General features: G+C 38.3%; 1 protein-coding gene across 2 annotated transcripts; it reads right to left on the bottom strand.

Moving 5' to 3' along the window:
• Positions 1–21: 21 nt before the first annotated feature.
• LOC139116858 (myosin light chain 3, skeletal muscle isoform-like) lies at positions 22–8519 on the bottom strand. Of its 2 annotated transcripts, XM_070679587.1 has the most exons (7): positions 8381–8519; positions 8235–8265; positions 4598–4738; positions 4084–4248; positions 3748–3825; positions 2510–2559; positions 22–1260 (listed from the first exon to the last, which is right to left on the bottom strand). In XM_070679587.1, exons 1-6 carry the CDS (start codon positions 8381–8383, stop codon positions 2516–2518), a joined length of 462 nt encoding a protein of 153 aa, XP_070535688.1. In that variant the 5' UTR covers positions 8384–8519; the 3' UTR covers positions 22–1260; positions 2510–2515. The 2 variants fall into 2 exon arrangements, with proteins under 2 accessions (XP_070535688.1, XP_070535689.1); XM_070679588.1 differs by lacking the exon at positions 2510–2559.
• Between the last annotated feature and the right edge of the window lie 7766 nt (positions 8520–16285).

Below are 16285 nucleotides of genomic sequence, written 5' to 3'. Positions count from 1 at the left end.
TCAAAAAGTGACCACACTCGATTTGAACTAAAAGAAAGCGGTTTTATTTTTTATCGAAAGTAAAATGAAACACGGACACAAAAGGAGGATTTCTTGGAAAGTGCAACTTTTTACAGATTAACAATGCACAGAAACACATTGTTTTTTTTTTGTGACAGTAGCCAAGGTCCCTGTCACGTGACTACAGTTGCCATGGGAACATGAACCATTTTTTTAAATTCAGAAGTGCCTTCAGGCCAATGAGGACGAGTGATGTTATTTTGAGTGGGTCCTGGAAGGGAAATAAAATCTAAGAAAACAGAAGACAAGGAAAGAAAAGAAAAAGACTAGAAATGATGAACAAAAGGAAGTAACAGTATGCAAGATCTGAGATAAGTGACTGAGATTAAAGAATAGAAGAGAATAGAGAAATGAAGGAAAAAGATTGAAAAAAGATATTTTCTGGACGTTTTTGGTTGTCATTTCGAAAGATCAAAGAAATTGTTCTTGTTCTCATAGGCAACAAGGGCAGGTAATACCTCAGAGTACCAACGCTTTCTGTCTGTTCAAAATACAGATGTTGTGAAGTAAAGTGATAGTTCTGAAAAAAATGATACAAATCTTCTACCAGCTACTGTCAAACGTTAAATACAAAATACAAGTCACATGATGCTGTGCTCTGGTCACATGATCACATGTTTTTTGGGGGGAGCATATGATAATGAAGTGGGTTCAAAGTTCACATTGAACATCTGCTGGGCAGACACCTGTGCTTGTGAAGCAGTCAAATTGCAACTTGAAATACACTACACCTCAATCAAAGTGGTATATTGGAAGATACATAGGAAGAAATGCTATATTTCACCTTGCTTGCTAAAACCTTTTCTCAGTTGATCTTAAACATGACAGTTCAAAGGTCATCTGATATGAGTTTTCCAGACTGAGTAAGACTGTGTATTTTGTATGCAACATATTCTGCTACAGTTTTTCAGTCTAGTCAAAACTCCTAGAAATCCATGTATGATTTTTGTACACTTTCTTTCTTTGTTTTTTTATGTCACTTCACTTGCATATAAATAAAAACAAATACACATTGAGTTTTTAACGGTGAGGATGTAAAACTTGTTTTCTGGTTGCCAATGGTAAGAACTGTTGCTATGGAAACAGAGGCTTTCTTGCCATTGCTGAGGGTGTGTGTTGTTGTTGTTGTTGTTGTTGAGAATGTGGAATCCCGGAGAACTTAATTGTAGGTAGGGAGAGTCATAACGTGGTTGCACCAATCTGCGAAAACAAAGAAACAAGAAATATCCTTAGTCTGTGCCTTTAAGTGACCCAAATGCCGATTTCATCGTGCTCAATTTCCGAAAACTCAATGTGTTTTGAAACAAACATCAGATAGAATCTCACTGACTTATCTGTTTGCCTGATTGTCTTGAAGACTGGGTGAAGTAGTCAATTTCATATTTGAACTGGAGGACTTTATCATGAGAAATGAACACAATAAATGGAATTTACTATCCGTATCAAAAGGCGACGACAACACTACAGGGTTTCCAAGGATGCCTCTGCTGGTGAAAATGCAATGACGTAGGTGGTGTACATCAATGTACAAATACATTTTAAATGAGTAAAAACCTGAGGATAACTTCACCTACAGGGGAAGTATAATTTATACAAAACATGAAACTAAAATGAATCATTCAGAATGCTTTGAAGATTACATCATCAAACATCATTATTATAGCAACTGGAACTGCAGATAGTTTTAGTATCTTGTTGATAAACTTGGGGCATGAGGGGCTAGAGAAATTTGCAAATTCTTGGGTGCTTGAGTGATAAAATTGGCATATGGGTCAAAGAAGAGTATTGTAGTAAAGCATAGGTTAGAAATGTTATGACATCTGGTTGAGAAAGAGAGAGAGATGATACATATTGGTCAATAAATAAACAAATAAAATGGCACATAAATAAATCAATAAATAAGTTTAAAAACACACATAAGAGTGATGATATTTTTCAAGTGGCGGCTCCTGAAGATGACTTGTGAAGAAAAATGTTAACATAGTGGTAGAATGGCTCATGAAATAAGTGCACACAACTATACAGGATCTGTGAGTGGGTTGACCTCCGTGACCTCTGAACTATAACCTTTGCACTGACACTCAGGAAGTTTATACTGCGGCTCAGAGTGAATCCAACTGAGTAAATATCTCAGACCTAAAGTGAAATATTTTGTGCATGAAATGTACTCCGTTTTGATAAATCAAAGTTACATAAAACGACAATAAAATGGAAAAAACGATATTATTGTGAAATTGAAAAGTTAGAAAAAGAAACAACAGGTAAATATGTCATTGAGATGAACACTGGAACATCGTTTGATTAAAGAAAAGAAGATTAGTTTTAACAAAGCATGCAAAATTGTATACGTAGAAAAATATGTAAATTTTTGACGAAAATAGAAGAGAGTGTGAATCTGATTAGAGTAGTAATTTGGATGAAAAATGTGTTTAAACTGGACAAAAATTACCACTTTTTAATCATCATATGATTGTGCTTTCATGACGTGTTTTAGCCACTCTGTAAATGAAAAAAGAATTACACAGCATTGTACGTTATGATTGTAAAAAAAAAACACTAGACTCCTCACTAGGTCCCTGAAATCTGGAGAAAGGAACCAGAAACAGGGAATCTCTACAACAAAACAATTTCTACCAGTATCATTACTCTGCAAATTATTCATGGAATTCTGATAATCCTCAAAAAATATATAAAATATACGATAAAAATAATCTGATTGGCCTTACAAAGCTGTTGCATGTTAAAATATGTCAATATAATCCCAAAAGTAACAAATATGATACTAAACTAGTTTTACTAAATTCTTGAGTTTATCTGAGTTTAAAGAAAAAAAAGACATCCCAAATGGGGACAAAGTATGGATCAATAAAGCTAAGTAAGCTAGTAAACTCTGCGCCAGTGATTGATTGCTGAAAAACGTTTTACAAATAAAGTGATAGAATTCTTAACATCTTGTTTCTCATTCCTTCAATTTGAATGACAGAAAGCAACAAACACAACCTCAAACAAAGGTCGAGCAGTGTCTGAGAAGAATATTTTCTTTGAACAAAATATCGTCAAAAGTACACAATCAGTGAGTGCAATATATATGAATGAACTCAACCCTAGCAACATATGAAATATATTTCAAACTGATTTTGAAACTGACAAGATTTGACCAAACAAATATCTTGAGCAAGTTCAAGTCAATTGCTAAATTCACGATGATTTTGAACACGTCGCCTTGAAGCTACGTATGAAATATGATGCGAATGAGACAAGAGTATATTTTTGTGAAAGAGCTGTGAGCCAAAGAAATGAGAGGTATGACAAATAGCCATTCACAAAATGTAAGCATTTCTTAAGCGGAGCATCATTAATAGTCAATTTATATCAAGGTATACTTTCTGATGGAAGTCTTGGATCATATGCATGTGGTACAACATCATAATGACTGATTTATACAGAACTAGCGATATTTGCATCATTTGTTACTTTTTCACAATGGCAACAGAATATTAAAGTCAGGAAAATTGACGACCACACATATTGTTTTATGTTGTCACTTAAATTGCCTGAAATATTTATTCCATCCCTAAATGAAGCGATATTGAAGGGTTCCTAAAACAAACTAAAAAAGTTAGCGAACCAAACTGTAAAGAGTGACATATCACCAGATTTGTATTATTTGTATTATTCAGTACGTACCTTCGTAATTGACATTGCCAGCTGCATCCTCAAAGCCAGCCAACACAGCCTCGACTTCATCTTCTGTCAACCTTTCACCTGAAATCAAACGGAGAATGAGCGCCAATGATTTAATCTTTCATCAAAATACGTTATTTCTCAACTTTTGCCTTATTAATGGGATAGAAATGCGTTTAGCTTGTGCAGTGATTTATCAATTCCCTGCCTTTTCAACCTTGCTAAAGACTGTAGAGCACATTAATGCATCAATGGGCAGCGCCCCCAACGTACGTTTACTGCAGCTGTGGCAGAGGAACAAAGTTAGTGCTGGGGCTGTATGAGGGTGTACAATCTTACCCAGAGTGGTAAGTACATGTCTCAACTCAGCTGAGCTAATTTCACCGTTGTTTTCCTTGTCGAAGACTTTCAAACCCTCAAGATAGTCGTCGATTGTACCCTGATCTTTGCTCTTCGCTGCATCGTTGTACATCGGGATGAACTGTTCACAGGTAAATCGATGATCTGAGAAACGATTAAAAAAAATCAAGAATAAATATCGTCGTTCGTAACTTATCATGGTTGTCTAACGTTGAGGAAGGAAGACATGGGGGATATTTATACTCAATGGAGCAAATGTACGGTTTCATCGTTAAGGACTAGTGACCAGTCGAGGAACCACCAGGATCTCGTGAGCACAAATGATCTTGTACCAGGACAAAAAATGTAAGTGTTTATATTTTGGGCAGTAGTTAGTTGGAATAATCGTATACAAAGTCGAATTGTTCTAAATTGCTGCTTCATAAACTCTCTCTCTCTCTCTCTCTCTCTCTCTCTCTCTCTCTCTCTCTCTCTCTCTCTCTCGTTACCTTACCTCTTGGTTTGTCTTCCGTGACTTTTTTAATAGTGTCCAGGGTTGGGTTAAGATTGCAGGCGCGAAGAATGTCTCCTACTTGCTCGCATGCTACTTTATTATCTCCCTTTCTGTCGAACAAGGAGAAGGTGTCTTTTATATCTGTGATTGGGGAAAAAAGAGAACAATATGCTGATTAATCTCTAGTGATGGCGCCCTTTACGTCACGATTGTGTCAACTGACTGTCGGCAACTTTACCACTAAAAGTCCTTCTCAAAGCAACCGAATTACATAGAATAATGCCATTGTATAACGTTAATTCTCAAACATCAGGCAGCAATGTATATATAATTTGCTTGGTAAGGTTCAAAAATTCTCGTAGAAAACGATGACCACGCGGACCATTTTTCTGTGCCCAACAAATCAAAACTTGTCAAAAAAGATAAAAACGTTCATTTTGCGGGATTTTCGATTATTTTACTACAAAGATGGATCAGAACACCCAAAGACCTTGAAACCTTGGTATCAATCAGTGAAGTTACTGGCGAGATTTCAATCGAGACAAGAATATATTGCAAGACATGACCGATACGTGTATGCCACATCGCAATATTGCCCCACCGCTTCTCACTACGAGGTATTGCATAAAGTACTTCATGCAGTCCATCGCTCCCATGACTGGGATCTGATCCCATCCCATTGTGTAGACAGTTTAAGAAAGGATAAAGAAATAGCGACGAAGTCACGATTAGTTCTCTGGTATCGGAATTATTTGCTACGGAGCGTACAGGTACTAGTGATATTTTCGCAGAGAGTGTGGCAAAGCTGTGCCTGATATTCGCAATACCTCGAGATAACATTAGCCTAGCTCTGCGTGGCAGGGCTGTGTGTTACCGGTGTGGTGGGAGACCGTGCAACGCCGGTAACACACAGCCCTGCCATGCAGAGCTAGGGAGATAGACCTGCGCTGCAAGGCTTTGTGTTACTGGCGATGTGGTGGGAGGCGTGGCCGGTAACACACAGCCCAGCCATAGGCCAACCTGATATTAATAGTCTAAAATACGATATTATTTTCATAATCACTAAAAATGATAAATCGTAATTATGAAATATTAATATTGATATTGATATCATGGGCTGCCGGTCGGGCGTCCGATATACTAGGAGTATATAAATACTCCCAGTATATTGGACGCCCCGACCGGCCGCACATGTCATACATAATTCATACACATATAACCAGCGATTTTATCGAGTGCTGCTCCGCAGAAAGGAAGCTCATGCAGTCCTGATGAAATACTAACTCGGATATGTGATATCAATATTTCATAATTACCATTTATTATTGTTAATAATTATGAAATGATATCATATTTTAGACTATTTATTTACGGTTGGCCTGTGGCCCAACAACACACAGCTGGTGTTATTTAGAAAGTATTTGTTTTTTATTTCTTGATATTAAAAGAAGTGCCAAAACATCGATTTTACCCTCTGAAGGAGTTCTTGCGGCGCTTTGATGTCAACATTATGACGTTTCCATACTATACGGCACGGTTTAGGATGCGAATTTGGGGAAAATTAAAATTGTGAATAGTAAAACTGAACGACCGAAATCGAAGACACGGTATTCATTTCAAGATGGCGACTCCGATCCTTACAGCAAAAGACATGACACCAGCTCCAGACATGCAGCTTGGAAATATTCAGATAACAAACATCTGAGGAATGTGGATAATCGTTTGCGCAGAATCCCTCGTGAGAGGCGTTTTATACAGTCGATTCCTGTTTTATTTTCCCAATAACGAAAGGATGAAATACATGCACTTAATAATCACTCATATGTCCGGCTTTTAGTATGAAGTATAAGAGAAGCCCCTGAACAATTGCCGATATGTGAATGAAGACACCAGGCAACCTTCGAAAATTCTCAATGACAAATTCAAGTAACTTCTCTTTTAGATTTTCAAGCAGACAATTTCTATTACTTTTCAATTCGTGGGTTCAAGATAAAATTTATGGGTACGGAAAATACATCATCAAGTTTAAAGTGCCAGGCAAATAAGTGACCTTGCCGATTATGTATCTTTCAACGCACTTGAATGACTTTGAAGTCGGCATATCTCAATATTCTGGTACGGTGTGTCCTGGCTATGGCAGACATACATAGGTTGAAGGTTAACGGTTACTTCAAAGGTTAGTTAATCGAAACTTGTCTGGTTTTCGCCGGTGAAAGACTATCCTTTTGGAAAACTAGACCACTAGAGTTAGACCAAGGACTGAGGTCAAAAATGTCGGTGGACTTTCTCCAGCTGAATCGTCAGTCTAAACATCGTTTCTACACGATAAATTAAACTTGGAGTTTACGCTTTATCCAATTTCAACAAAAATGGCTGCTAAAATAATCTATTAAGAGTGGCAACTGATAACCTTATCGTCGACGATAAGTCACAATTAATATGTTTAAACGCATTAAATTGACCTGAATTACGATGGAAAATTTTCATCTTTATATAATTTCCCCCTGATATCTTTACATTTTGTTTAGGAATTTAAGCTTATTGATATTATTTGGAGCGCGCTTTTTTCAAGAATCAATCACACGCATCTTAGTTGAAGTTAAGATTTTGCGGTATTGAATTACAACAGTAACGAGACCACTAACCAATCATCAGTAATTTCTAGATGTGAAATGGTTGGTTTCCTGATGTCACGATACAAATTTTGGTGTTATTAGAAATTCATTGGTAATTTGGTATTATTTAGACGGCCTATTCTTATGACACTGTTTGAACTTCTTGAAATGGGATCTACCGAGGAGAGTGGATTATCATGGACATATTTGGGCATAAGTAAGAGGAGAGGCTATCTGGTCGCCAGGCCACCTAGCTCAGTGAACATTGTCAAGGTTCAGCGGCATCCCAAGTATTGGATGCCATCCAACATGGATCAAAGAGTGGAGGGGGGCTCAAATTTCAGAGAATGAAATTTTGTGTGTACAAGTAATAACCATTTACAGATGGACTACGAACATAGGTTCTGATTTACGGCCATTACGCATCAGCAATCTACAAAAACACCAAAAAATAAGGACAATAAGTTAACTACTCTTTAACCAAAATCTAGTGTGTTGCATTTAGTCCGTCTTAAGGCTACTTGCTAAGATTTATGAAGCTGATATGCTAAATAAAGACTTATGTATATTCGTATTGCTTGACATCATTATGGTGTGTTTGTGTTTTTCGGAGCCGCGCCTTTCCAGACATAGATAGTTTCGGGAAAGATGCGTTCATCGATATGTGCAAAAGTCGGGTGGGGTTATTTTCGCAGCAGATCCAACTCGTCAAAGTGGTTCTGGAGACCAGGCATCGACTTGAAAAAAGGCCAGCACGTATCAGCTGCACGGTGACAGATCGACGCATACCACGAATAGCTATCCCGAACCCGTTGTTGGAGGAAAGCTTGTCCTACTTGCACTCACATTGGGAAGCAACTCCAAAAATATTTATAATTCCAGATTCTTGACGGACAGGGTTTTGCTGGTCCATGGATGATGGTTTATCCAACAGTTTGTAGCGCGAGGGCCGAATAATAGAGGTCACAGCCAGGGTCGCTAACCTAAAAGTGAAGCCAAGAAGAGTTGTACTCAAGACTTACCGTCAAGTTCTTCAGGAGAGAGCTGAGTTGCCTGAAATATATAAAAAAAAGAAAGAATAACGCGAATGTTGGCTCATTGACTTTTTAGCAACCAGATACAAATTGTTATCGGAAAAGTAGTACTGGTGATGATATTTTTTTCTTACCATTTTTGCTGTGTGATGAGAGATCCTTCGTTCTCTGGCGGGCTAAGAGGAGTCTGCGCAAAGGATGTTGGGTTGAAATGAATTAAATGCCTGCCAAGGAATGTCTGGCATTCGTAGTGGACTCGCGTAGCCTCGTTCTGAAAAGATGAAGGAGCTGGCGGCGACACCGCAAAGCATCACGGGAGAGAGGGTTAAGCATATTCAGGCAAGTGTGCGTGTGTGTAACTCGTGCACGGCACATTGCTCACGATCCTGAGATGCAGATTAACATAGTTCCACGCGTGACGAAGATAGGCAATGGTCGTTACTGAATGAAAGTGACATTTTGTCAAGTGATATTTAGATTTTTCGGGGCATCTGTGATGAAGGTGCCTGAAAAACGCTTATCAAATGTGATCTTCATTTCAAAAAAAAGTTAAACTGAAAATATTATAATCTTATATAGACCTAATCATCATCCTAATATATCATCATCATCATCGTCATCATCATCATCATCATCATCATCATTATTGTTATCAACATCATCATCATTGTCGTCGTCAGCGTCATAATCGTCATCATCAACATATCACGGGTAGAAAAAAAACAACTTTATCAGTTTGTAAGTTTCAATACTTTGTCCTGTAAGCACTTTGCCTTTATTGTTGTACATAGGGTAAAATACACATAGTTTGTCTTTAGCGAGCACTCCAACAGTGACCGCACAACTAAAGATATTCTGTGAAAGAAGTGCATTTAAGGAGAACCAAACAGCACTCAATACTAGTATCCGTAATGGGCCTGACACAGACACTTGTATATCCATTTCAATAGTGCGGTTGTATATCTGTGACGTCACAAGTATTGCCATATGTCAGCAAATTGTCTATTCGGACAAGCGAAGGTCTCGATGGCGACAGCCTGGGTCATCTTAAAAACATCCCGGTCCTTGGAATTTTGTGCTCGTGTGTCAAAAAAAAATGGAAGGCACGATTTACTTTCTGTTATTTCTTAATTCGTGGATAAGCGTGCCCTGACAGGTGTTTTCACTGTGCCTCTGCAGAAAACTGCCTAAATTTCTGGTTGCATTTGCCGTTATGAATAAAGATAAATTGCAATACAATTTCCGCCTGTCACGTGCATGCTACTTGTCGTCCTGTAAAGTGGAGGGGACAAAGCGTTTGTTTTCATATTACAGATGAAAACCAGTTTGAAGAGCGAAAGGATGCTTTGATCAGGAAGGCTCGCTGACAGGGAGCGAATGACAAGTTTCCGAGTGTCGAAAAAGACCCCCCTCCCGTAACATTCTCACTGTTGAGACCATGCATGGCATTGCAAAAATGCAGCACAACTGGCACATGTCAGGTCATTGCCAACATCAGCGTGTAAAGATTGAATCGTTTCATTTTGATGGAAGGGGATTGCAGAATTCCCTAGAAAATGTGCCTGTGTGTGTCACTTTAGTTCAAGATTTATTCTCGGTAAGAAGATTTATCTATAGGTCTAAAGTCAGATTATGAATAATGCGCCCTTTCAGAAGAAAAAAAGACAGTATGTTCTCAAAGTCGGCGGGGAATGGAGTGGTGTTTCGAATGTGAAAAAACATAATGATATTGAGTTCCTAAATAAATGTTATTATTAATGTAAATTATATGCATGACTATTGTTTGAGAATATAAGTCAACCGATAATAAGTCATCAACGAAGGATATTCACTGTTCATAAAATCGTATACAGTATCTATGGAAACACACGTTGAGTCTAGTTGTATCTAGCAGCATGCATCTTTGATATATAACTAAAATTCTTTCAATACCGAGGAAGAAGCACAGAGATATAATTTGACAGATGTCTAACCTAACACAAACTTCAAATCCATATCTTCTTACCATGCCACATTTGCTAACACTGTTTCGACGTTTCGGCTCTTTGAAGAAAATTCTTTGTTTGCCGTCCGCGTGCTGGTAGGTTTTCAGAGAAAATTAAGAAAACAAACACAATATTAAGGCCGCGTTCAAAAAAAGTGGGGGGGGGCTGGAGGAATTCAGGGGGGATTCGAAAATTTTGGGGGTAGTCGAGGGGGGACTTGAAAGTTTTGCTCTGCCTATAGGGGGGGGACCTGAAAATATTTTGACTCCCAACATTTTGATGTCGTCCAATGGTTCAAATGTTAGTAATAATTAAACAAAATCTAAAACCGTTTTGTCATATTTTATGTCTTTAATCTTGAAAAAGTTTAAAAATGTATGAATGCCATTAAATTTTCGTAGAACAAGTTGGCCTTGTAATGGGGCAGGAGCTACAACTGTTGATAATTTTTCAATATTTCTATGCAATGTATCAAACACAGTTTCTTGGTGTCTCTCTACAGCATGCTGCTGAAAAACACAATATTCAGTTTGTCAACAAAGCCTGTTTGTCTAAATATTGGTGATAATTGAATGATGCAAATGCACGGTACACGTAGGCTGTGTTGGCAAGCTGAATACTGGATAGCTCAACATTCTGTAGGGAGTAGAACAAGAACACAATTGTATAAACTGAACAAAAATATTGTCAAAATAAAAAGTTAATACAACTACTGCCCTGCTACTACATACTGGCAGTGACAGTGATACATGTAGCTCTGACTCTGATGTAGTTTAAGAAGAGTTTCGGTCATAGGACACTCAATTGATAGTGAAACATACATCTACTTGTACACAAGATCCAGCCAGAGAGCAACACATAGAAGACTAGGGGACTAACAGTTACCATGGACTTTTGAATTCTGGCATATGAGAACAATCAAATATTAGAGAAAAAAGATGGGGTCACCATACTTGATCTTACACAAATGTACGATGAAAAGTCAGTTTTTCTAAAATCACTTAAAATCAATATATAAAACCATTCATTTCAAGTTCATGCAGTGAATAAAATTTTCACATCTCATTGTACCAATAACACAAAAGTAAAACTTTGAACAGTAAAGACTCTAATTTAAATGGAAAAATGTGTGACTAAATGGAATTTTTATTTTTTATCAAATTTGCCATTATTACAACCAAAATTTCTGAGATTAAAACATTAATTTCATGGAATATTTTAACCTTCCAGTATTGTCAATTTTGTAAAACATTTTATAAGTGGCATCTAAGTTGTATATGTCTTGTACTTTTGAAAAAAAAAATTTCGGTAGGTCACTGCATGTGCTCATTTTTTCACAATTTGGTTAAACGTAGCTAGGAATACACAATTTTCATACTCTCTCATGATTGTCATTTTGTGTGCTTTTCAGCTGGTGCCATTGAACTGGCCACAGTTGGATAAACTCAAGTCGGCTTAGACTGAAAAATCCAAAAATTTCACTGATGCATTTAAAAATGAATCAATTTAAGAACTTGCCCTAGGTATATGGCTCTACAACCTGCTGATAAGAGGTAGTGTTGAACATTTGCGTGCAGAACGACACATTACATGTTTTTTTTTACTCTGCGTGCATTCCTAATAAATATGCGGCTATATGGTAATTTGGGGGGGGGACTTGAAAATTTTTGAGGGTATTGAGGGGGGGACTTGAAAATTTTTGAGGGTATTGAGGGGGGATCTGAAAAAAAATAAGATTTCAATCGCGATTCCTCCAGCCCCCCCCCCCCCTCACCATTTTTTTTGAACGCGGCCTAACACTATTACAAATAAAAGTATTATTTTTCCACAAGAACCCAAATAAAAATTGCGCTTATGTTAATACACTTGTGTTTTTTCTGTGTTTGTTTTAATTCCCTGGCTGGCCAGTAGGTTTTTCAAAAATCCAAGGACAGCAAACAAAGAATTTCCTTCAAATGGCCTTTCTTGCTGATACACGAGTTTATTGTCCTCCCACGTGCCACGTTTGTTTCCATTATCGATCAGAATCATTCCATCGGCACGTGCCGTGCGCCAGCCACGGTCACACCGACATCGCAAAAGTACGAGCTATACCATGACATGCGAGGCCACTCAATCTGTGTAGCAAGTGCCGTGTGCCTGCAATTTGATGGGAGCGCTGACGTCACCACTCTTAAGGAGTTCATATATAGTTTGTGGCGAGCAAGATTTTTAGGAACATTAACAACAAGCATCCATATAAAACGCTGTAAAAGGTTACGAGTCGTTAGCGTACGACTAATGTGAAACTTGCTTAGTTCACCTAAACTTGCTTGAAGAAACTTTGGACCAATCCCACATAAAATTACGAGAAGGGTATCAAAATGGTACATACCGGTACTACATAGTACAACTTGCATAAATATTTATCACATTCTTATGGATATCGTGTTTTGTTTATTCCTGAGGCAAAGTCAGCTGAAACTTTCGCTGTACCTATACCGTCTACATAGCACAAACAAATGCCAAACAATAAATAAGTAGATACTTTATACTGCGCTATATCTCCTAAAAGTTCACAGTGCTGAGGATATGTAGGCTTGTAGTGTTAAAGTAGAATGCGCGGCATCGGGGACAGATATCTGGCCTTTTACGTGTTTTCAATTATTTTCTGGTCTACCACTTGTTGGCGCTCACCTTATAGCTCTTGGTGTAAGAGGAATTTTCAGTGGCTTATTTTTTTCGAAATGGATTTTTCTCCCACAGAGTTAATATATGGACGGCGTCCATTTGGAGTCAAATATCGGTATTTTTAAGGTAGTATGTGCCTCGGAAGTGAAAGATTTAAACTTTTGCCCAAACCTTCCTTAAGAATCTTTCAACCATTCTTTTTAAAAATCAATAATAAAAGTCGGGGGTCACCGTGTACATTTTGGTACTAGAGAAACAAATAACCAAAGATTTACCGATATTTAAAATTCAAAATGGCCCCATCCCTGTGTTTACTCTATAGAAAAAAAATATAATTTTCGAATTTCGAAAAACTAAACCGGTAAAAAGTTTTCTTACATCAAGAGCTTCAAAATGAACCCCAACAAGTGGTATATCAGAAAAGAATTGTAAACGTTTGAGAGTCCGAATATCTGTTCCCGATGCGCGTTCTACCTTAAGGTCATCCGTTAGTCTGCACCTAAAATTTGCACGTCGACCCCTGAGTTTTATTCTTACTAGTAGTTTGGTAAGAGCTAGAATGATCGAAAGTGTCACTCTTGGAAAGTTTGAGCAAATATTTGAGTCTATCACTTTCGAGGCGCATCAGGACGACAAAGACAATTATAATAAACGTTGACGTTGAGGTCTCAATGTCTTATACACTCAAGGGATAAAGACCCAGTCTTTCGAAGCTACTTGTGGCAACTATATCGTTTGGGAAGTACGATTTGTTGGTTGAAAACACAGTCTTCAATGTAACTTCGAGCAAGCTTAGAGAAGAAGGGAGGAAGAAGAAAGTCGACAATTTCTTAAATCCACGAACTAACCGCTGCCCTCGCAAACTGCACACTGCTCAGCAGAGTTTTGTTTCAAATTGACACTAATCTTTTGCCTACATTTGAGAGAGTTTTTCATGATGACACCAGAACGGGTTTGAGTGGAAAATGTCAGACTGGCAGAAAAATGTTTGTAGGATTATACAGTCGATACGTCTTCGTGGTCACTCTTATAGAGCGGTCACTTCCCTAGAACAGTAACAGTCCGGTAACATTTTACATGTTAAAGGCCCTCAACAGAACAGCTATCCCTCTTATGTAGTCAGTAACCTCATGTAATTGCTCCAAGTTGGTACAAAACCTTGTATAATGGTCAGCATATGCGACTCCGAATGACCTCTGTCCAAAAATGCTCAGACCCAATGAGTCTATTTGACAAATTTTACATCTGCATTACAAGCAGAAACTGAATGGATGTATTCTGATATTCAACAGACTTATGTTAGCGTTATTATTATAACAGTGTTATATTTTCCTCAATTCACCATTCAACACACCATCTACACTCCAAGTAATGCCACACCCAACCTCTGTAGTAAGGCTACCTGCATATAGTGGTCATTTTTTCTTGGTCCCTCGAGTGATCACCATACACAAGTTGGACTGTATATGTATGTTAAAATCACCGTGCCGCCGCTTTCAAATTTTCAGTCTCTATTTCTGTCGTTACTTAGCTCTCGTAAGCGGAAAAACAAATACACGAGGAAAATTGAGAAAAAATAAAATATCGCGTTAACTGCAACAGACTTTGGACGAGGCTATATAATTGTTTTTCCCAAGTTTAAGTCATACTTTATTTTTCTGTTGACAGACTTTCCCACCCATATGTCTCTCTTTTTCCACACTACAGTACCTCAAAGGACTATGGTTTGTAAAATTACTCAATTACTTCTTAAACTGGACGATCCTTAGATCGAGGGTTCGTTTTGCAGGTTTTTCTTTTTTTCCTGGAAGGTAAGTTCCTTCAATTGACCAGTAACGCACGTGTACGTGCGGCCAAGCAATTTTTTTTGCATGGCGTCATAGAGAGGGATCATAGGGCGCACTCGTGCGACAAATACATCAAGCGATACATTCGTGAATTTTGTGAAAGTGGTTCTATTTGATTACTCAAAATTCCACAGCATTCCTTAACCTTTTCAGCCATGGCCCAGTGTAGAAATCCAACTTTGCATTATAAAACGATGAAAAAAGGAACCAAAATAAATAATCAAAAGTTACAGCCTCTTGCCCTTCAATAGGCCACAGTAACCTGCCTCTTGCTCCAAACTGGGTGATAACTTCAGCGCTATTGGAATGGATCATTTTTTGTGCCAACCGCAGGCATATAAATAAACCTGTACACTTCCATAATAATTATTGTAGAGTTTGGTTTTAACGGCCACTGTTGGCGGACGTGGACCTTGTGGTTTGAACTTGATATTTGATCTTCCAGGGCTCGAAATTAGCGGTAGTCCTGCGTCCATAGACTACCAACTTTTCTCTGGGGCTACCAAAATCCATGAAATGGTAGCCCACACGGACTACCAAAGCCTGGGACCTGAAATTCAGTCAGTACTTGCCATGCCATGTCTGGTCTGTCACTTTGGGACCAGCTAATGCAGTCAAACCCAGCTTGACACAGAAAGGCCAGACTACGACTTTGTTATGCAAATTACGAAGACGACCGTGCGGCGGAACTTTGCAACAAAGTTTGGTTTCTATATCTAAACTGCCGTACTTGAATGACAGACACAGGAAATAATAGCCAATGAACGAAAATAGATATCCCTGAACTAAAATATGCAGGGGCTACCAACCATTGTCACTGGGCTCCCAACTTCAGGAAATGGTAGCCCAAGTGGACTACCTGGGAAAAAAAGTTAATTTCGAACCCCGTTGACTGTTCATGTTAGCGGTTGCGAGAGAGAGCCCTCCCGCGGATGACCAGCCATAGAGCTTTGCAAGCAGGCTCAATTCTTAATGTTAATGCATTTCACTGTGAAAATCGACACAAAAACAAACATGTTACCAAAATACTCCACAAGACTTTTGATGAATCGTGTTTCTTCTTTGCCTGACATTTTGCTCTACAGAAAAGGGGGGATCAGATCTCTCTATCATTATTGGGCAATCAATTTGCAAGGTCATGTGTATGTAGTTGTCCTAGTATGTGGAAGAACATGTGGTGCCCAAGTTCAGGAACAGACCATTTTCATCCTTGACCCAAGACGGCTTGTAGGTCAGGGCCACTGCAATGCCCACCGTAGGCTCTCTCTGTGAACATTCAATATGAACATGATGAAGAAATAACAAGAAAGGGTTTTAGCAATAGGCATGTGGACGTTGATGAAGAAGTATAAAGTGAACTTTTATTTCCTACAATAAGGCAATGGAGGATGTGTTCGGGTACGTCTGCATAACAATGCACGTTCATAGATGGTATTTTATAGGTGATATGCTCTTTCTGAACTGAAGTTCTGGCTCAGTATGACTATCACATATTTAGAAAAATCAACAGAAAGACTACTTTTTTCAGTCCATAATA

The sequence above is a fragment of the Ptychodera flava genome, chromosome 18 (assembly GCF_041260155.1).
Source record: "Ptychodera flava strain L36383 chromosome 18, AS_Pfla_20210202, whole genome shotgun sequence".
Classification (NCBI taxonomy): Eukaryota; Metazoa; Hemichordata; class Enteropneusta; family Ptychoderidae; genus Ptychodera; species Ptychodera flava.
Note: the sequence above shows the minus strand (reverse complement) of the source record. Positions and strands in the feature narration are given on the sequence as shown.